This window comes from Haplochromis burtoni, unplaced genomic scaffold (assembly GCF_018398535.1).
Source record: "Haplochromis burtoni strain Fernald_Lab_line unplaced genomic scaffold, NCSU_Asbu1 Contig_386, whole genome shotgun sequence".
NCBI classification, from domain to species: domain Eukaryota; kingdom Metazoa; phylum Chordata; class Actinopteri; order Cichliformes; family Cichlidae; genus Haplochromis; species Haplochromis burtoni.
The window spans coordinates 268,288-290,421 of NW_024582747.1; the positions used below are offsets into that span (position 1 = coordinate 268,288).

At 43.8% G+C, this 22,134-nt stretch overlaps 1 protein-coding gene across 5 annotated transcripts in view; it reads right to left on the reverse strand.

Moving 5' to 3' along the window:
- hdac4 (histone deacetylase 4) overlaps window positions 1-22,134 on the reverse strand; it is a 123,575-nt gene that overhangs the window by 31,818 nt on the left and 69,623 nt on the right. For 4 of the 5 annotated variants that reach the window (XM_042212663.1, XM_014340675.2, XM_005944116.2 and 1 more), the window contains 10 exons: window positions 16,489-16,665; window positions 16,262-16,407; window positions 15,245-15,395; window positions 13,192-13,312; window positions 11,294-11,412; window positions 5,796-5,924; window positions 5,578-5,684; window positions 3,003-3,122; window positions 2,544-2,754; window positions 1,293-1,510 (listed from right to left, as the gene is read on the reverse strand). In XM_042212663.1, the coding sequence (XP_042068597.1) occupies window positions 1,293-1,510; window positions 2,544-2,754; window positions 3,003-3,122; window positions 5,578-5,684; window positions 5,796-5,924; window positions 11,294-11,412; window positions 13,192-13,312; window positions 15,245-15,395; window positions 16,262-16,407; window positions 16,489-16,665 (1,499 nt within the window). Of the gene's footprint in view, window positions 1-1,292; window positions 1,511-2,543; window positions 2,755-3,002; window positions 3,123-5,577; window positions 5,685-5,795; window positions 5,925-11,293; window positions 11,413-13,191; window positions 13,313-15,244; window positions 15,396-16,261; window positions 16,408-16,488; window positions 16,666-21,798; window positions 22,063-22,134 lie in introns of those variants that run through there. The other variant, XM_014340676.2, reaches the window with a different exon arrangement.

A 22,134-nucleotide genomic window follows, 5' to 3' on the forward strand; every position in this document is an offset into this window, starting at 1 on the left:
ACTAGGGGTTAGGGATACAACCAGTCAATTAAAGATACGCCAGAGCTCATCTTGTTATGTATATAAAGTACACCTGTTTATTCCAACCTCTCCACCATCATGTCAAGACCAAAAAGTTGTCCAAAATTGTCGAATGGACAACAAAAGCATCAGTAAGAAGCTTGGTGAGGAGGTGAAACTGAAGAAAACTAAAATGACCAACAGTCACCCTCAGTCTGGAGCTCCATGCAAGAGCTTACAAGGGGATGATCATGAGAAAAGGTGGTGAATAAGCCCAAAACTATTAAGACAGTTGGGCCCACAGTCACCAAGAACACCACCACTGGTAATCTTTCAGCAGCTACAAGGTCCCCCTGCTCAAGAAGGCACACACACAGGCTGGTCTTAGGTTTCCCCGTGAACATCTCAGTGACTCAGAAAAGGCCTGGGTGTTGGACGAAACCATGTTTACTGGGAGGAAAATGCTGAGTATGACCCACAGAACACCAACCCCACTGACAAGCAAAGACATCTAAAGGATTTAAAGTTTCTGTGAAGAGGAGAGGACCAAAATCTCTCCTGAGGGGTGTGCAAACCTGGTGAGCAACTATAAGAAACATCTGTTTCTCTCCATTAAAATAAAACTACCATTAAAATTAGAGACTGTTAATTTCTTTGCACGAGAGCAAATGCACAAATTCAGCAGGGAGTCAAATAACTTTCCCCTATTGTGCATGGATATATATATTTTGGGGGGCTGCTATGCCTTGAGTAGATGAATGCACGTCCATGATAAGCTGACAAAGCCTCAGATTTTCGATCACATTGATTACTTGTACAAATATTTACCTGATTATTTGAACCTTTGGGCACATTTAATGCAGCCATGTGACACAGTATATGAAATTATGAATTTCAGCCACATAAATTATGACTGCATCATAGAGCAACTTCACACATAAGCTTGCACATACGCACACTCTTCAACAATGAAGCAGTGAGTCATATTTCCTGTGTGACCATATATGGAAGATGCTTCCTCTAGTGCACAGTTGCCAGGGTGACAGTGAGAAGCAGGGACACATGAACACAGAAAGAAAAAAAAAAACTAGCTAAAAGACTTGCTAATTGCAGGCTGAATCATCCAGCGCTTGGAGAAAAGAAAATAGGACTCACAAACATTAACCAAGTCAGTGTCATGTAGATAGACAAACACTCACACACACAGTATATGGACAGACATACAGCTGCCTGCAATACCGCAGCTGTTCAGAGTTACTTTTGATACTGCGCACAGACATGTGTTGAAATACCTTGTTGATGATGTGCTGCTGCTGCTGCTGTTGGAACAGTTGTTTGTGCTTCTCCAGGAACTGCTGGTGCTGCTGCTGGACCACCAGGTGCTGCAGGGCCTGTGTCTGTCCGCACTGCTGCTGGGGCAGAGGCGCCGACTGCGTTCTCCCCAGGGGACGGTGGCTGCGCATGAGCTTGGAGACGGAGGACGATGGCAGCGGTAGGCCACCCAGCCCAACTACAGAAAACACAGAGCGGTTGCAGGAAATGATCTCAAGCATTTTTTTCCAAAAGCTGTGTCTTATTTCTGTAGCTCCACTCATCATTCACACATATTTTCGGTGATAATTTTAGGTGATTTTATTTCATCTACTTAAAAGAAACTGGAGGCTTTACAACTGGAACCACAGGGGCCCCTCTCATATGACGGATGGAAACCGTTACTCAGGAATACCGGCTGCACATTTTAGCTGCAATGCAGTGCAGGTCCTGCTTTTTTCTAGCTGAAGTGATATTTTAAAATAAGATGATGTCAGACAAGTTTGCCACATTTGTCTCCACTTATAAATTTCAGTAGCTTGGTTCAAGCAGCCCCTGCAATATAAACAGTAAAATCGATCATGCATTAAATGTACTGTAAGCGACAGAGTTTCACTCCTCAGGCTGAATCACATCTGAGCAATCAAAAGGCCAAAAAAGGATTGATTTTGGCAAAATGTATCCTTTGTCAGCTATTTAGGTCTTTATTAGTGTTTTTAATTCATCTCCATTCATAAACAATGAGCAGCAGAAGGAAGAGGAAGTCTTGGTCCTGATATATGCCAGCTTCATGGGAAGCTTTCCAAAAAAGATCGGCCTTCATCTTTAGAGGCCAGATTCAGCAGACAATAGCCAATGAGATCACAGATTGCAGCAGTACAGAATGAACTGTGAGGTCATTGTCCGAATCCACGACAAATAATCTCAAACAAAAATCGTATTTATTTTATTCCTTAAAAATCGTTGACGTTTTTTCCTCCAGTGATGCTCTCAAAACTATAAGCTGCCCGAATCATTAGAACCTTGAATTGTGTGTATGTAATCTTTCCAGTAATTATTTTGGCACACCTTGAAACATAATACTGTTATTGCTAAAGCTTAGAGAAGAAACAGCAAAATATTTGGGCTGTAGATTCTTTCGGTGGACCACACAGTATCAATAATTCAGACCTCACCCACTGTTTGAAAGAGAGAAAAAGAAAAATCCTGCAAATGTTGCAGTGAAAACTGACCCACTGGACTGTGGCTTGGATCCAGCAGTACCATGTGTTGGAGGAGGGGGTTGTGACCCGCCGTGCCCCCTCCTGGGCCCTCCCTGTCCAGTGCTGAAGATGCCAAGTAGGAGGGCAGGTGGGAGGGCAGGAAAGGAGGGGTCAGTGGAATGCCCTGCTGCAATGCAGGCAATGCCAGATGACTCTCGCCATCTTGGTGTCCCGATACCACCTACAAAGACACACAGGCAGGGAGAGGGAGAAAGAGATGTTAAGGTGGGGAAAGAAGGAAAGAATGAAGGCAATGACAAGACTGACGAGTTCAAATCCAGTTAGAGACTCTGTAATATCCATTGTATTTCTAAGGAAACTAACCAATGAACCTTCTCCACAGTGATGAGAATAATTACAGTACAACGATTCGCTATAACTAATGTCATATCTAAAAGTTTGATTCTGTGGTATTTTAAATGGACTCACAGTGCTAGCAGGTCCTGTGGCTGGCAGGCCCAGGGTGATGTTGGGCAGAGAGGGAGAGGTGTAGAGAGAGAGCTGGCTAACTGACCCTTCCCGTGTTGCCAGCCTCTGGAGCAGCGAGGTCTGCAGACACATTCACATTGACATAAATACAGTGCAGATCCAAGAAAACAGTGCTGTGTACAGTGCAAGACTTTTGCATCTCTCTCACACATACAAATGCACACACAGCCATGGATATTAGATTCATTTAAATCTATTTACCACAATATGTAACCACAGCTATGGCATGAATAATCCAAATATAACATTAACCTAAAATCAAAACTTCCCCCGAAAATTAAAATTGACTTGCTTTATGAAGACTTAAATGATGACACTGATTAAACAGATGCGGGTATCTCTGCAGGTGAAGAATGAAGCCAAAGCTTAACAGCCAAAAACTGCAGTTCCTCAAACTGCCACTTGAGGCTGGCATCAAATGCACGTGAGTCCACAGAGAATAACAGAATAGCAGAAATAAACATGTTTACATCCTGGCACCAACTCTTTTGGTCTTCCTACTTACTTTCCCCATTATGTCAACTGTATGGAGCTTTTTATACCTCACCTAACACCACAGGGTCAGGCTGTGGTCCAGGCTCTTTTACACAGAGTTCGGTCATGAAAGGGTTACAGACCCAAAGAGACAGAAGCAACACGGTTAACTTCAGAGTATACCTAACCTAGCTGGCTGAAGGCCACTGATGAATACCTGATGATTTTGGAGCTGAAGAGCCCATGCAAGACTTTTGAAAGTACCCCTCGTGTCTCTTTGGATGTAAAACATGGTTTTTATCCACTCGTGCGGCTCGTTATAAAATGTGAGATCACTTAAAAATTGCAGAATGTTTAAAAAAAATGTCGATGGGATTCCAGGAATCACATTCGGAGACTCCAACTGTCTCAAGATGTGCAGAGTTCACCATTTTTGCACCTGAGAAAGTTTGTGATGCGGGTTATTTGTCCTTGAGTTTTCTGTGTAGCCTGTATGACTCACACATTATGACTGTATTATCTAGGACTGATTCCTGGAGTACTATAAATAACACCGTTTTGTGTGATTACTCTATGAATTTAGCTCTCGGTCTCATTGCTGTTATTTATTGAAACAGCAGTGAGACCCTTTTCTAAGAAAGCTGGTTGTCTCTCTGGGCCTTGAACACTTATGTCCTCTGACGCAGACTCTATCGCCCAGTTAAATGTTCTTAGAGTCATGTGGAAGTAAAGGTGTGGCTGTTTGAAGCGACAGGTTTCTCTGAAGAGTGAAAATCTAGTATCATGTTCTTTTGTTACTTATCACTAATAAGCAGCTATCTGTGCATCTGTATAGTTTACTATTACAAACTGCTAACCACTTTTGGTAGCAGAGGTTTATGTCATGGTTAGGGATGGGTATCGTTTAGGTTTTATCTGATACCAGTACCAAACTGGTACTTTTAAAATGGTGCCGGTGCTTAAATGGTGCTTAAAGAATGGAAAACACAAAATTGGTCCAAAAACCTCTCATGTTTAGCTGTTTTTTTTGTAAAAAGATAACAATGTTAGCCTTTTCTGCAACTATGGGGCATATATGGTATCACTCTTGGCTGGAAGCAGTGCTTAAACAATGGAAAAAACACCAATTTTGTCCAAAAACCTCTCATGTTTAACTGTTTTCCACTTTTTCTTTGATCATTTTAGCCTTTTTGGCCAGGGTGAAGGGAGCATCTGCCATCAAACAAGAAGACAGCCGCATGTAGCTATGATGGTGTTTGCTAGTTCACCTTACATGCATTAATGTAATTACGTGGTTAGCCTACTCAACGTGAATTATACACGGACAACATTAAGCTACAGAGAAGAACGGCTGCTGCTGCATCATCATCCTCATCATTTCTGCTACACTGGCAGGGCTAGGGGCCAGGACTCTCCTCTTCCGGTTCTTGGGGGATGTTGTTAACTCTGCGTCCGATAACAGGCACCACACCCGCAGTAGATGTGCTCGGTGTGAGGTCTCGCAGCAAGCTATCAAATACGGCGCATTTCTCGCCTTTTAACAAAATGCTATACGTCGCCAGGTGTTTTATCAGATTCGAGGTGTTGCCTCCTTTGACAGTATCACAGTATCACCTTAAAGCACTTGTTGCTGCTGAGTTTGCATCTTTTGCTGTGAAGTACAGCCAGACTTTGATCGCTTCGCCTTGGACATTTTTAATCTGTAGCTCTGCTCTAAAAGAACGGACGCACCTGGGCCCGCCTACTATCCTTGGAAACGTAAAATGATTGGCTAGAATCTAAAATGTATCACATCTCAGGAAAAAAGCACCGAAATGTGCGCTGCTTTTCGGTCTGGTTACCTCCGTTTATGTCAGAACCGGGATACCGATACCCATCCCTAGTCATGGTGGCCAAGTCCATCTTTCATATACAGTGTATGGATTAAATATACTCACAGGCTGATGCCTCTATTAAAATAAATAAACACTGCAAATCCTGGTGTCCTGCTTCACAAACACACATGTGCATACGCTATAATTAGAGATGCCATGATGTTTACCTCTCCTGGACTGCTGCAGATTGTGATCCCATTCTCTGTGGGGATATTACTGGAGCCATTGTTGGGGGAACTGGGACCTGAGCCTGGTGCACTGTTACATGCAGACTCTAGAGTACATACAATGAAGAAAAAATGAATCAACTTTCTGCATTGAAATGCATCAAACTGGGTTACTATTTGTGATAGCACCTTAAAACAACAGTGACAGGAGTCCTTACCAGCAACGTCTAGGGGACGCTTCTTAGCAGTAGCAAGGGGTCCATCTTTCCTACGGAGCAGAGGGCTGCTGCGACGCTCCGTCACCTTCTGTTTTAGCCGAGAACGAAGCTTTAGGTTGGGCTCAGAGGCTGAAAAGACACAAATGTCCATACATTTCAATCCAGTTTAAACGATTTAGTGTCACTACAACTGTCACCTCAAAGAATTTCATATTGTAATGTAAAGACGCTAAAATGTTACATCCTAAAGTAAATCAGACTTTCTTTGACTTAAACTCATGTCTGTTTGTAATGTCTATAACTGAAATAGCTGAGCTGCGACAGGGCTAGAGGCCTTTAATTTCCAACTAAAGCACCATTTCTAAAAATAAAATGTGTTACAGCTCAAGCTCGCCCCATAAATGACTTACAGTTTACACAGTTTCTCTAACCTGGCAGTCTGGCCCTCAGATTTGTGGGTCACACGAGTGGGAGCTCGTTTGTTGGCGTGTAGCGGTGCTAATGAGCTTGTCCCTATAGACCACACTGTATGCACTGGCTGACATATTTGGGAGCTGAGGTTTGCCATCATCATGTGACAGCGGGAAGCGGTGCAACACCAGGGGAAGCAGCCAAATGGTATTTTCCTTGACCCCACGCTTAATGATGCTGCCTTCACGCTCTGCTAATGAACACTGCTTGTTTCCAGACACTTCCAATTTAATACAAATACGAAAAATGAAAAGAAAACTGCCAGTGTTTTCAATTAGGTTACTACGCAAATGCTGTGTGTGGTGTGGGAAGGCGCTACATGAGGTGCAGAGGCTTGTCAGAGGCAGGCGTACGGTATATCCGGGATTCCTGTCATGTCACGATCCGCGCTTGACATTTTCTGCGCAGTGCTGCTTTGGTGTCTCTGTTGTAGGCAGTTTACCAAACAAAGGCAGATTTATTCTCTACTCCACTGGCTTCCTTCCGTTCACTTAGGTAAAGCAGGACGGTTGACCACCAGTTGACCCTATGCTCGTCCCCTGACCTAGTATCAAACAGACCATGCCTCATTCATTAGCCTCAGAGAAGGAGGCGGGGCTTTTTGGTACAGCCAAGTGGAAGCGATTGATTCTTTGTGTAATGTGGAGATTTATTCTGCAGCAGAAGAATTATTCTGGGTCATTACAAACCCTCTGGCCCCTAGAATGCTAATCAAAGTAGGATAATGCACCAAGTTTTAATGTACTTCAAAGAGGTGCTAGCTTTCATTATACCTCCTGGTCAGCGGGGATGAGATAAACTATCATGAATCTATAATGTCTAAGTACTTTTTCAAATGCACTCTCAATTTTAAGGGGAACAGTGCTGCAGAACTTATGAAAGTCAATTATTTAAAAAAGACCTTCTTAGTGGAGGGCACTCTTCCAAAGTCTTTGTTAAGAGGGACGGGGAGACTGAGGATAAAATGCTATGCATTAGTTTAACAGGAGGAGACCCTGGGAGAGTGAAGCCTGTGAGAAAAGGAGCGCAGTGCATTAAAGTTTTATTTTAGACTATGACATGCTGAACTGTAACAGCCTGACCATTCTTTCAGTGCTGACACGATAATGATAACTGACAAAAAACCCCGATAATAACTGCACGTCAGGTTTTCTCTGCTTTAATAATCTCTGATTTAATCAACAAAACAGAACAAAAGTTGGCCTTTGTGTAGTTCTCAGCCATTAAAAAAGGCAATCAGTGTTATCTTTGTATGAATGCCAGCATTCACTGATGAAGTTTGTAGCTGTCATAAAAGAAAGCATTCGACATAACTGGTTTACCTGACTGACTCTGTCTGGTTTAAACACGATTCAATTATTCGTTTAAATACTGGCAAGAGTAAGATAACCGTGTGCTGAGAACCTATGAGAAACTGAGCTGATCTACCTCCATCAAAGGTCTACCTGTGGACTGAATCACATGCCCCTGCTTGTTTATGTGAACTGATACATTAGTAATAACTAAGAAAAAGCTAAATAGTCATCAGATGCTAGCCGATGTTTCTGAGCCACTCTGTTGCTCTCAAACTGGAGCGTTTACCTCCCTGCAAGCTTGCTCAAACACGATTGGTCAGTAGGATTTGAACTATAATCAGACTAAAAATAGACCAAAAAGTTTCTGCAATCAAAAATCCCTCTGGTCTGTAGATTGTGTACATGAGCAGCCAGGCGATGGAAACTGAGAAGAAAGAACCACAAAGGTAGTTACAGCAGACACAAGAGAGATGCATTCAAGGTTGTTTTTTGTGTGTGAGAGTTATTACGATATGGAGTGCTAAAGGGAGCGGCTAGTGTGCGACCGCTACCGAAGGACAAGCTGGAGATTAGAAGGACGTTAAAGAGACGAGGAAGGAGGGTGAAGCAGGGTGTATGTCTTCGCTGGGCACCATTCACAATGGGAGTGTTCACCTCAGGACACAGTGACTTTGAAGGGTGTTAATGCCGACTGGGCAGAAGCACACCAGTGTGCACACGTGCGAACACACTCGCTGCAGAGGGCCCAGACGGTTCTTTTTTCTGCTGATGATAGCGTTTTATTGCAGCCTTTTGTGCCTCCTTCACCTCCATCCATGCCCTTCTTTCTTTGGCTTAGTCTAAGAGCCCATTTCTCTGGAATTATTTCCTCTCCTGCTCCTTATTGTTGACTCTTCATGGACACACTGCTTGTTACAGTACTGCCTCGATTTTCTTTTTCTTTTTTTTCAGATTTAGATAATCTCCCACCAGAGCAGGACATTAGGCAGCATAACTGTGTGGCCTTGTAGGTGTGATAATAGATGGGACCAGAAGGACTTTTATAACCTATATAACACATACTTTAAAAACCAACAGTCCGAGCATGATAAATGTGATGTGGTATAAGATATTTGAATTTAAGGCGCATTTTATATCTTTTATCACCCCCTCAAAACATCCAGATGAAATTCTAGAAACGTCCTACCTGGATGCTTGACCATGCATCAAGACTCCCTGACGTCACGTGGCTATATGAATCGTGCTGATGGTTTCCTGTTCACGGAACAGGACAAAAACTCTGAAGGGATCTTTCTCTGATCCCTTACACTTCAAGTTATCCATTAAATCTCAGATTAAACATCTGCATATGTGGTATTTAATATTTTAATAGGGAGGTGACGGGGAAACCGGTTCTCAGATCTAAAACATATTGATCAGATGCTCATTTGTTTTGACAGAGGAGTCCCGGGCTAAAGGAGTCAAGCCGGGGGAAGCCGTGCTGCTGTGCCAAGGAAAGGGAGGGAGGGAGGTTTATGGAAATCAATAGAGCAGTTTGCTGAAACTCATCAACTGAGCTTCCGAGAAACATCATATGTGGATCTACATTAGATAAATGGATTAGATGGACACAGACACAAAGACATATAGACAAGCCTTTGTCTCATTTGCATGTGTTCTACAAAAAATAAAAATAAAATAAAGTCAATCAACTTTGATTAAGCAGTTCACTAAAGCCATTTTATGGCATGAAAAGACAGCATTGTGATTAAAAACCATAATTCAAGAAAAGATTTCTTGCGGGCACATTAAATAAATATGAACATAAGACACCAAAGAGCTCGCCAACAGTTTCCCTTTGATTATAAACACTGAGGTTTTCTCAGGGGAGACACAACTGTTAAAACCAGCGACAGCCGAGCCGTATATGAGAAGCGAGAATGAAAGAATGGAGTCATTTTTACAATTCAGCTATTTTACCGCCATTTGTAACATACCAGAGCGACCCATAAGAGCATGGCGCAACCAATTCACATTCCAGCAACATCCCAAACAGTCAGTCTTTTGCTTGATTTACCTTTTGTTTAGTTTAATATGTAGAAGTGCTAAGTGTTCATCCTGGGGTTAGATAGGAGCAATAAAGAACGCAGTTAAACTCAAAGCTAGGACGTGACCTTCCTGACTACAGTCACCAGAGACATGCAGCTCATAAAGGAGTGTCAAAATGTAAAGCTGAGCAGGAGAAAAGAAGGAAAAAGGAAAGTTCTGAATTGCACGCGGATATCCTGCATGCTTCGGCATTAGTGCAAAGTGTGTTATGGGAATGTCAGTGTGTGATCTCGTATGAAAGAGACAGGGAGAAATGGGGTCAGCATGACAAGTCTGCCTCTGTCGTGAAGGCCTTGCAGACTTCCTGCCATAGCGTTCAAAGTGGCCTTCTGTGTTCTGAGAGTCATTACCACAAAGCCCTCCATACTTGGACAATGAGCCCCTTTTGGAATATACTGTGTGCCTGAACTTGCTAGTCAAAAAATAATTTTTAATGCACATTCAGTGAACATAATAGGGCAAAAACGTCATGTGTGACAGCTCCAGCGTCAGCAGAGTGCACGACTGCGGCGACTGCTTTCACTCACTTCCTCCGAACACAGTTCACATATTCACTTCAGCCAGTCCTGCTCACTTCTGACACAACAGTTCCTCAGTAGCCGTATCTGTATGTCTATACGCAATCGAGTTTTCCATCTCTTTCTCTGGTTATATCGCGCAAGCAGAAATACCTTAAAATCCAAAACACTTATCTTAAAGAGGTCTTTGCACGCGCGCTCTGATATATAATTAACTCCTCATTAAGCTTTGTGTCAGTGCTCAGTGGGAAGAATTTTGAAGTTGTGGATATTTCTCAGGGGAAAATTCCTGAATTACATAAAGTGTCCCTGAAAGTTGAAACTCGCAGTGTGAGTTTGTGTGCCAGGAAAAATCATTCCTGCCTCCAATGCGCAGCAGGTGGGCAAGAGTGCAGAGTACACAGAGTTTGGCCTCCAGCTGTGAAAGCAGCCAGTGATACGGCCAAAGCAGCTGCTGACGCTAAGTGAATAATCACAGCTTGGCTGTGCTTAATATGGACAGATGGACAGAATCTGATGCAACCAAAAGGCAGTAAGTTTGTTTTACATTTCCTTCAGTGCTGTTTTGTTGACCGGAGCGATTCATGGTGTCTGTGAAGACGTGTGACCGAATGACTGAGTTAAAATCTTAAAGAATGCAAACAGCCTACAGAGTTTTTCTAAGGAGAAGCTGACCGTAAACAAAAATGTTTCCACTCACATTTACTGTAAGACCTTGAAACCAAGACAAATGTTTTTTCAGAACCATTTCAGGTCTCTTATCTTTGAGTTTGTGCTGGTTGCTTGACAACCTGCCCATTGTTGTCATTTCTACTTTGGCTTTTCTGAAAAAAACCAAACCCAAAACAGCAAAATCTAGTGTGTGTCTAGACAGACTCCGCCTCCAGTCCTCACGCAATGCTAAGCTAACGGACTACTAAGCAAACAGAGGGCTCTATTATCTTCAATCTTCCGTGTTATCTTTTTAAACAACAATTTTAAGAGCTCCCGTAATTTTTCATGTGGTTGATAACCAGTAAGACAAAACTTTCACGTTGCTAAATGAGGAAAAAGGAAGATCAGTGCAGCACTGTGGAAGTGTGGGGAAGGTCAACAATCAACACAACTTCAGCAAAGCCTTCTGTACCGGTTTTGCGGAGAGGGAAGTCATCTTTGGAGTCGTATGTGCCCAGCATGGGATGGTTGTACGCTGACAGTGCCGTTTGTGGAGGTGAGCTCTGGTCCAAAGAGCTATGCTGAGTTTTTCTGCAAAAAAAACAAAAAAAAACAACACAAAACAGACGATTAAAAACACTAAACAGTATCAGTATAACGTGCTACATGAATGTGGAAACGCGGCTTTGTACACACGACACATTCCCAGCTCAATCTATTACTATACGTGACTTTTGATACTCGCATACCCACACACAAGCTTGTGTCTTCTCTCCAAAGTCAGCTAGACACGTCAGAGCGTGGACAATGACGTGGGTGGAAGGAAGAAAGAGGTAAAGCTAGAGGGACAAAGCCTGAAAGCTGAAAACCTTTTTTTTCCATTTTTCATTTTAGGAAAGTAAACGGGCTGAAAATGCACAGAGACAGAGGTGAAACAGAGAGGGAATACACGCATGAGAGAAGTGAGGAGAATGCCAACAGGTCAAACAAACGGAGAGAACCCTAAAGAAAGGGGAAACCGTGATAAGCGTGATTTATAGCGACTGGCAGCACAGTCCTCCTGATTATTCCATCATCTCCTGCCTTGGCAGAAATGTTTGACTGCTTAAAGCCTCTTCAAATATTTAAAGCACAGGAGAGGTGCCATTGTCTTTTCTCTCTGCCCACTTCAAACATGCGCACACACCTCAAAGAGAGCTAGCTGTCAATCACTGACAACAAACACTGACAGGAAAAAAAGCCTCATCGCTTCAACGTTTTCTCTGCAGCTCGACTCAGAGAGGCTAATGCTGATGTTGGAAATTTGATGTGAACACAAAAGCACATCAATGACAGACGCCTACACAACAGGAGTTCGTAACACCACGGGGTTCGCCATGTTTGCAAAGCCAGGATGATGAGAGACTTTCATGTTGCTCATCACTGGTTTTTATGTTTGATATTTTTCCTAGTGTCGATTCTTTTTTTGCTTAGATTAAAAAAAAAAAAAAAAAGCAGCAACCAAACTCTCGTAAATGCATGAGAAATATCACATGCTGATGTTTCATAGCTCTGAATATTAAGGTTATTGAAACATTGATGTGAAAATGTTTTAAAAGAAGTCAACATAAAGCATTTAAAACAAAGTCTTTTCACTTCAATCAATCTACAAAGTCTATATTAAACCACCTGATGTATGAAAGACCAGTCTGATGGTGGCAGCGAGAGCTGTTAATGACATGTTAATCCAAAACGTCGCATCCTGATTTCTATCAGAAGTAGAAAAGTGGACCGCGGTATAACAGAGCCATCAGTGTAGGGCTCAGGGGTTTGTCATTTAATTCCTGACCCGTGTGAAGAAATTGCTCTAAAATTCTTTCATCTTTAAAATGTTTGACTTTAGAAGGAAGAAGGAGGAGGAGGAGGACATCAAAACTCCACACAGATGGGCGGTGGTAACCCCGGCACCACGTTCACAATGGTACAGTCACAATAAGGAACACAGTGGTTGGAGATTCATTGCAACCTCCGTGTGCAATGAACTTGAAATGGTTGGTTTGAAGGTGGGGGAAGTCTGTGACTGCTCGCGGGCAGCCACCATCTTCAAACCGACTTTGTGTCAAGACAGCAACAAAACAGCAATAAGATTAATTTAGTCTGCTATCAGTTTTCCACCGAATTGGGTCAAGTTGGCAATTAATGCAATGCATTTGTGGTAAAATGTTTATTGACTCAGATGAACTGGCAAAAAACCCCCAAAAAAAACATGCAACACTCGGAAATTCACTTTCACTACTTACACTCCGAGTGCAGCCAAACAGATATTCAGGAATTCCTCCACAAATTGTGACGCAGTTGTTGCAGAATGTGTGCAAAAACAATGACACTCACCCATACCAGTAGCGTGGGTCACTGGGCAGACAGTGGTTTAGGTTTCGCTGAGCCAAGGCTTTCTTTTTGTTCAGGACAAACTCCTGAAGTCGCATCTTTACCTCTGTACTGGCGACTGCACCTGCACAGCAACACAGAGACGGGCAGGACAGTAAGCAAGCGTGAGAACATTTTTCAGCACAGCCACGTCCTTCCCAACCAAAGCACAAAGAACCTTTTGCCCTACGTGAGCTGCTGCCATATTCTCCAGTCTGTGACACTAGGAAGATTATAACTACATCCATCCATACTTTGACAGATAATGGCAATCTGAGTTCTACAATCAGAGTGCACAATCTTGCATTAGAGTGTCACTGAAATCCCACTGAGACCACTGCAGCGCTACGTAACCTGCCTCGAAGACGTGCATCACGAGTTTCACTCCGCTCCTGGTCTCTCCTCAATTACCAACCTCCTCTCACAGCAACAAACAAATTATCAAGGGAGGGAGACAGAGGCAGGTGAGAGGGAAGGAGAGATGAAGAGCGAGGGAAGCCGGGCTTAAAAAACTGGTTTCAGAAAGTAGAGAATAGAGTAGAGGTGTGTTTTCATTAGAATGTGACAGTAGGAGTGATAACAGGTGACGTGTCGAGCCTCAGAGCAGAAGTGGTAAATTCACTGTGTGAAAATGACAACAGCTAATACATGTTCCCTAAATCATGGTGCAGCTGGAAGTGCTGACATCCCAAAATGTCTGCTTTGCCACTGAAGCAAATTGGCTTTTATGAGACTGCCTCAGATGCAATTTAGTGCAGTACTTAACAAAGCTTCCTCTGTTTGCAACCCAATGCTTTTTCCATAGACGTCAAACTGTAGGCTCACTCTGCTCAGCGCAGAATGATTGAGAAAAAGGGCATTACTGGAAAAAAATAATGGCTCTGAAAAGTGGGGGTCCATACACTGTGTGTGTGTGTGTGTGTGTGTGTGTGTGTGTGTGTGTGTGTGTGTGTGTGTGTGTGTGTGTGTGTATATATATATATATATTCTAGTATTATATCAGTACGAATACAGGAATACGTGAGCCATTTCCTCCTCGTTAAACTGTGTTTACGGTCGTATCCAAAACCTCGTTTTGTTCATTTACAGACATGAAAATGCGCACAAACACACAGCAGCATGGATGGATGCACATTTCTATATTACAAGACTGATTCAAGTATAAGTACAAGTGGAGAAGCAATTTAGGAAAGTGTGGCTCAGAAATGTCACCGAAAGGGCAAGTTTATAAACAAAGCGCCATTCAACAAGGAAATTCAAAGTCAATTACGCAGTGAGTCTTTCATACGAGTACTATTTAGCTGTAACAATTAGAAACACAATTAGCTTGATGCTGCTAAAATAATAAGGAATCACATTTTATTTTAAAGGAGAGTTCGAATATTTTGAGTAGAGGAAACAATAGAGATGATCTTGCTCTGTCCCAGTTGTTATTGGTGAGCACAGAGATTAAATAACTGATGCAATGATGTCTAAAGAAATGATACCAGACCAAGAAATATGTTTAAAGGGAATAAAGAGAGAGAGAGAACATTGCCTGGTTCAGCTTTATTGCTGTCATTTTATTTCACAATCAGTCCGCCTGTAGAAAAACTGACGACACGTCTTTCTGCACGACGTCTCGCCCCTCTAACCCCGTCTTGGCTGTCTTATTATGATATTCCCTGCGGTGAATGTGTGAGGTCAGGCTGTTCTGACTGCTGTGCTGTAACTGCAGGTGCTGTGACAGAGGGGCTGCGAGGGCCAAGCTCCTCTGACACCTGCTGTGATAATATGACACAGTGTTTCTGCACAGGTACAGCAGATGTTGGCAGCGCGCAGCAGAGCAAATATGCGCTCGGTCGAACACGAAGACTTTGTTCATAACACCTTTGATCCCACTGCGGAGTAAATCCAAGCACTGAACTGACTATTTTGGCCATACGTTACCTTCTTACAGTAACACTGTGCACATTTTTTATGAAGATCTCTTGGTCGCTTTCTTTAAAAATAATTCTCTGTGGCAGTCGCTACTCACTCTCTTGTCCCCTCTCCTTGTTTTTGAGCTGTTGGAGTTTGTGTTCCCGCTGCTGCTTCTCCAGCTGCTCCTCGTGACGTTGTTGCTCCATCTTTCTGTGGTGCTCCAACAGTTCTTGTTGATGCTTGAGCGCCAGTAACTCCTGTTGGTGCTGAGAGAAGGACGAGGAGAGTAAAGAAGAATCAGTATGAGCTGAAAGGACTTAGCCATGGTGATCTGCAGATAAATAAATAACATCACAGACAGCAAGAAAGACTGAGTCTGAAAAGCAAAGCTAATATAGAATGGCATTATTTTTTTTAATGGCCACAAGGGGGCGACAGCTGTGGTTCCAGTCCTACAGAAGTCTATGGGGAAACGGTTCTCTGTAAACACTCTCCTGATGAATTTATGGGCTCAGTCACTCATTTTTGTTATTTTATTTTATATTGGATTATCCGGAATATGCTTGTTGGCAAGCATCCTGTAACGACCTGTGTGTCACTAGCCAGTAAGGATGAGGGTTTCACGGTCACTCTGCTGTCACATCCAGGTTCAAAGCGGGTGGCATCGAGGTAGCTACGCCTGTTAGAGATGCAGTCAGGCCAAACTGACAGTCTTTGTTACCTTTTGGTTTTGTGGTTATGGCAACACAGTCAGGTTTTTTGGGGGGTTTTCAGCTGGGTGATTTGCTGAAAAACGTACCAGCACTAGATCAGATTACACCAGCATACACACTTAAATTCAATTTGTTTCTGTTTGCCCTTCACCAGGCATATTTCTGCTGAGTACAGCTCTACAGTATCCGAGGAAGATTTCCCGCCTCACCCCCATCCAGCTTTCTCTCTCACACACACACACAACACACACACACACACACACACACAAACACACACACACACACACAGACAGACACACACACACACACACACACACACAGACACACACACACACACACACACACACAGACAGACAGACAGACAGACAGACGGGAGGAGAGGAAATTTTCTCCTCTCCATCTTCATCACAACACCTCACCTTGACATGCTCCTGCATCTGGGCTTCATGTTGTCGTGATAGCTGTTCATGTTGCCTCTGAAACTCTGCGATGAGTAGCTGCCTCTGGAGCTGCTGCTTGTGTTTAAGAGCCACCAGCTCCTGCTGCAGGTGCTGCTCCTGCTGGCCTGTGGGAGGTTTTGGAGACGCGATTACTCAGCGCATCTACATCTACGGGCTGCAATGCCGCAAGATAAGCGGAGACTTACTAATGACTGGTCCGCGGCCTGTCTCAGTAGACGTGGAGGTGGGTGGCGTGGGGTGGGGTGGAGGAACCAAGCCAAAGGAGGGCTGCTGCTGGTGGTGGTGAGCGTGGTCCACTATGCGCAGATCCATGGGAAGGATGGCTGTGGCGGTGGAGGGCAGCGCCGCTGTGCTCACGTCCACTGAAACAGCAGGGAATTATTATATGTTCACATTAAATTTGTAATTATTGAAAGATCATCTTAAATTCATTTAATAGCAGCCAAAACATCATGTCCTCTTTGATCCAAATGAGACAGACGGACACTTGTTACATCAGATGTCCAAACTCTGTGGCCGTGCCAGCTGCACTCATCATTACACTTCATGGTGCTCGCGGCTGCTTGTAACGTTAGCACTGAGAACTTAAGTCTGTTTTTATAGCTGTACACAGCAGATAAGAGCATTAGGGACACAGCGAAAGCATAAAATGTGTCTGAGATTTTGAAAGCCGGAGATCATCAGAGCATCAGTGTAAGCGGCAGAGGGAGAAAACGTGTTTATGTAAATCCATACAAACATCAGAGAGCGAAAACACCGCCCATCCCACCCCAACATGAATTTCACAGCAAGGATTTGTGCGTGTCTGCGTTTTGGTTTGTTACCGTGTGTGTGTGAGCAGAACTGCTTGTGTCACAGCCGTCACGACTTCAGACGTGACACCGTAAAGAAAAAGGTCGCAGGAATCGACTTTTTAAACCTCACGACAAGGTGTTAAAATATTAGCAGGCAGGAATAAACCGTAAAGACCCATCTGTTTTTGTTGCTTCCTTTATCATTTACTCAGTCTGCATCATTTAATCTGCTTTATATGAATAATCCAGCGAGGTCGCACAGGGCCCCATGGTAAATGAAAGGTAATGCCCTGCTTCAACACCCCTGCTTGTCATGCAACAGCTCAGGGTACGAGTGCAATCAGATTAGTTCTCTACAAGCAAACAACACAGCAGCTTACACACAAAAAGTAGCACACCAGGGAAACGAGAAAAAAAATCTAATTCTGTGCCTTGATCTTTGAATAAAACATGCTGTGATCAAACACCATTAGCACGCTACTCCTTTCAATCCAAATTGCAGATTCAGTTTTTGAAATAAACCTTTTATCTATGCAAGTAAATTCTGACTTATACATCAAAACCTCACGTGCACCATTTGGTCTACTCGGATCAATATCTGCTGTGTGGAGAAGCAGCTTGCACCACGCCAAGCCCTCCACCAGCGATCAATAACCTAAAACCAGCGCGAAGGCTCCCCAGCCTATCCCTGGTGGCCAATGAGGTGGCGATGAAGTTGCAGTTACTTGCAGGAAAGGTCCAATGACATCTTTGGTACTGGGCAGGTTTTCAGTGCGGGGAGAAACTTGACACCACCCAATGGGACAGCATGGGAGAGAAGAAGGGTGTGGCTAGGCCAGACTTGCTGGTGCTTCGCTGGTGCACACGTGTGTGTGTTTGGTTGTATCGCTGCTCTTGCAGGGACTTGTTTATAGGCTGGACATTAGAAGTTCTGTTAAATCCTTCAGTTGGAAAAGATGAAAAGGACTAGGCTTAGAATTAATTAGGCAGGGGTGGAGGTTTATTTAAAGACTTAAGAGTTTACCATCCAGCTGCGCCACTCTTGCTGCTCTTAAAAAAAACATAACGCCAGGTGAATTTAGCAGCATTTACTGTGACGGGTGAGTCATCTGTGCCTACATGCAGGAGCCTCATTAGAGGACCACAGTGACTGCCATGTTGAGTAAAGAGTTGGTCCCAATCAACCATGTTATCCAAACAAAGCCAGCCGCACTGAACCATGTTCAAATTCAGCCCCCTTCTCGCCTCTCACGCAAACATTTACACAAACATGTCAGCTGTTTACACACATATTTAATAAGCAATAAACATCAAGGTCAAACAAAACAAAACGTTTTGTTTGACAATCAGTGGTGACAAACATGAATGGAGCCGGACCTCAATTAATGCCACCTCAACTGTAAATGTTTCCACATGAACTTAGGTGAGTGGCACAAATGTCCTGTAAACAGGCCTCTGGCACACGCTCTCAAACACACACACACACACACACGATCCCCTCACAGCAAAGTACAAATTCAGCTATCCAAACTTTCATGCAACCCTATGGAATCCTTAGATGTTTATTACTAAACAATAAAACAACAAACGCAGCTGTCTCGCATGACCTGAAATGAAATATGAAGCAACTCGTGTTTTCGCAGCACAGATTAGTAAACTAACACATGAAACTTATCAGACACACACGTTTTGCCAACAAGCTGACACTTAATGCCACGATTCACAGACAAACACAGCAGAGCGAGTTTCTCAGCCAAAAACATGCGCCAAAGAGCCAAAATAATTTTTACCCAAAAACGGTGCTAAACTTGTGCCACAGCAGTCCCCCTCTCCCCACCTCGGAGCAGCCGGTCCTGAATATACCCTTGTCCCTGTGATGCATATCCCTTTGTGCGGTTTGTGTTGTGCAAACAGTGTTTTAGAAGCACTGGGTTACCTCTGTGCGTCTACATGGGAAGCAATTTTAAAAGCCAAATGCCTTTGTATGTTTTATTATGTTAACACGGCCGGCCACTTACGGAGCTGTGATCAATGGCCAAGTGCAAGGCTAAAGCCAGGCAGCAAAATAAACTAATTACAGCTACTTATCCTCAAACTGAGGGGCTACTAGTGCCGACGGCCAGGAAGAGACAGAGATGGAGAGAAATAGGGAGGCGGTGTAATAATCATCGCTTCGACCAGCTACTCCGAGGCTAACCACACTGGGCTGCCACATTAAGACTGCACTGAGAGCTATTGCTGGCTACAGATTGTGTTGTTAGCTACACAAAGAGACACAGGAAGATAAATAAGGATCATGTACCAACACAGTCTATACCCAAACTGCACAGACTCGGAGAAGTCGTTCCAGTGCCCAGAGAGAATGTTTTTGCTCCTATGGTTTCATCCTCTTGGATAAATGCATCTCACATGAGAGAAGATGCACTTAAGACTGTAATGTTGTCGGGATTGTGTATCTTTAGGGGCTGAAACTATTTTCTTTAATTATCCAGACACAATTATGCTTTGGATCATTAAAAAGAGGGCTGTCGAAAGTTTGGAGCTCCAAGGAAACATATTTGCGTCACTAACAGTTCACAGTCAAGCTGACACGGCTCTCAAGGATCGCAGTACTGTTACAGTTGCACCGTGACAAAAACACCAGCAGCTCTCCTAATAACAAACCTCAGAGGCATGTTTATAGTAAACAAAGCCTTGTCAATGGCAGCAGACAAACAGGGCGACATACAGCCCTGGGAGAAGCCACCTGTGAAGTAATTAGCCCAGCTTACACTGATCGCACTCTGTGAATATGGCATTGGCTTACGGGGAGGAGAGGTGCTTTCATAACAGCTGACTCACCCCGACAACAACGGACGTGATAATGCAAAGATTCTCGCTGCAGATTTGGATGAGCAATTCAGAATGAATGCTAACAGATGCTTCCTGAAATAAACGAATAAAAATACTAGCGCTATTATTACGCACTGATTTCTATCTCGAGTATATGCGCACTTGTGGAGACTACTGCTGCGGTTCTTGCAACCTTGTTGCACAAAACACTGCAAATTATAATAAAAAAAAAAAAGTCTTTTTTCGAATAATTCACAAATGAAGTTGGCTCTAAATGTCCTTAAGCCCCAGGACGTCTCTTTAAAACTATAAAAGGCAAACGTAAGATAAACTCTGGACAGGAAATTGTGTTTACTTTGTAGAAATTGTTCAGGATCGAGAGAGTTCATGACTACGGCCTGACTGAAAGCAACGAAACCCAACATAAACAAAACTCTTGAAATGCCAGGCTCTGCCTCCTCTTCTCTCTCTCTTATCTCCTCATTCATCACTGTGTCCCTCGATGTACCCCTCCCTCCTTCCGCTCATCATCACCCCCCCAATCAGGCTAAGATTATGGATCACACAGAGTTATTTATAGACGAGGACTCCCAGAGGAGTTCCTCGCCCCACTGGGCTCCTGTGCCCTCCCATGTATGTTTACTCACAGCTTATGAGAAACTAAGAGTGCAAACTCATTCACAGTTCCAACAGAATGAGCAAATGTCAACACAAGCCTCACAAATTTAGAATGAACAGCAATCGCTGACATAATGTCAACCGGCTGCGAGCCCAGCAGACTCAGGTGCTCACAGAGGAGGGAGGCAAACACCATGGTGACTGCTGGGACTGTGGCCAGTGGTTGGTCGGACAGTGGAGAAGGGGTGGGGCTTGAGGTGGAGGGTGAACCAATGACGGTAGGCAAGCGATTCAACAAACGATCTGCATGTGCATTTAGCTCAGTGCTTTACTGTCAAGTCTGGGGTGGGTGGGTGTGACTGTTGATGTATGCCTCGCTGCATGTCCCAGTAGCATGGTAACATGGCCACCAAAAACCTGTGGGTTTTTTCTGCTTCCTCCTTTCTCTGGCGATATTTCCCCAGATTAACTTATAAAAAAACAAAATGCATTTAGTACTAAAGTGTTCTCGTTAGGAGATAAAGAGATACAAAAAGTGTATACTAGCACTTTTCAAGGAGATTATCTAGCTGTGTCACAGCGCTGTGATTTTAAATGTCAAAGCTGGAGTAAACTGAGATAAATTAAAGACCCCACATGTGATCCAAGGCAGGCAGCAGCAGAGTCAAATGGTGATACGGGATGCAATCTAACATTCAGTCCTTTCTGTTTATATGTCGAGCAGTAGTCCCAGTGAGCTTACACACTAACTTCCATGCATTTTGCTCCACACATGCACGCAAATGCACACTTATGTGCACAATAGGCTGTGCGGAAGGACAGACGCAGCCACTGCCATCTGCTCCATTCAGTTAAAGGCTGCGCTGAGCGAGCCTCCATACATCAGTGCCATTCAATAAACACTGCCACTACTCCAAGCCGCACACCCACACACACAGCAAATGAACATGCACACACACGAACATGCACTCACTCCCTAAGTGAACATATATACGTAACACAGCAACACATCCACAGGCAAAACAAGAGTCTGCATAAACAAATGCACGCCTGTTGATCACTTAATGTACAATCAGCACACTGCACTGAATAAACTCTGTGAAAGAAGACTCCAACAACACATCCTTTACACAAAGGAAAACCACAACAAACCTACAAGCCGGCCGAGCACAGCTACACGAGGATAACATGAAGCACTTCACTACATGCGGTTTGGACAGTAATTCTCTGCATAACAGGAATAGCTCTTACCCATCAGTTATGCTGTGCTGCGCTGTTCTTGCACGTTTGAGAGTGGCGTACAGTATCTGAGCGAGAGAGAGACAGAAAGTGCGTTTGTAGCCAAAAGTGCGAGTGAGAAGAGATGGCGTTCAAGTCCACTGCAGCACACAGACACAGCAGACCGGCCCGGGTTAGGTCCTAACAACAAATCTTTCTCCCTCTCGGTCTTTCACACAGTCCGTCTCTCACTCTGTCGCCTCTCTCTGCTCCTCTCACTGACGTGTTTTGCTCTGCCCTCCAGCTGCCACTCTCCCTCCCTCCCTCTGCTCCTCCGGTCCCCTCCCACTCACTCTCTCTCCCACTCTC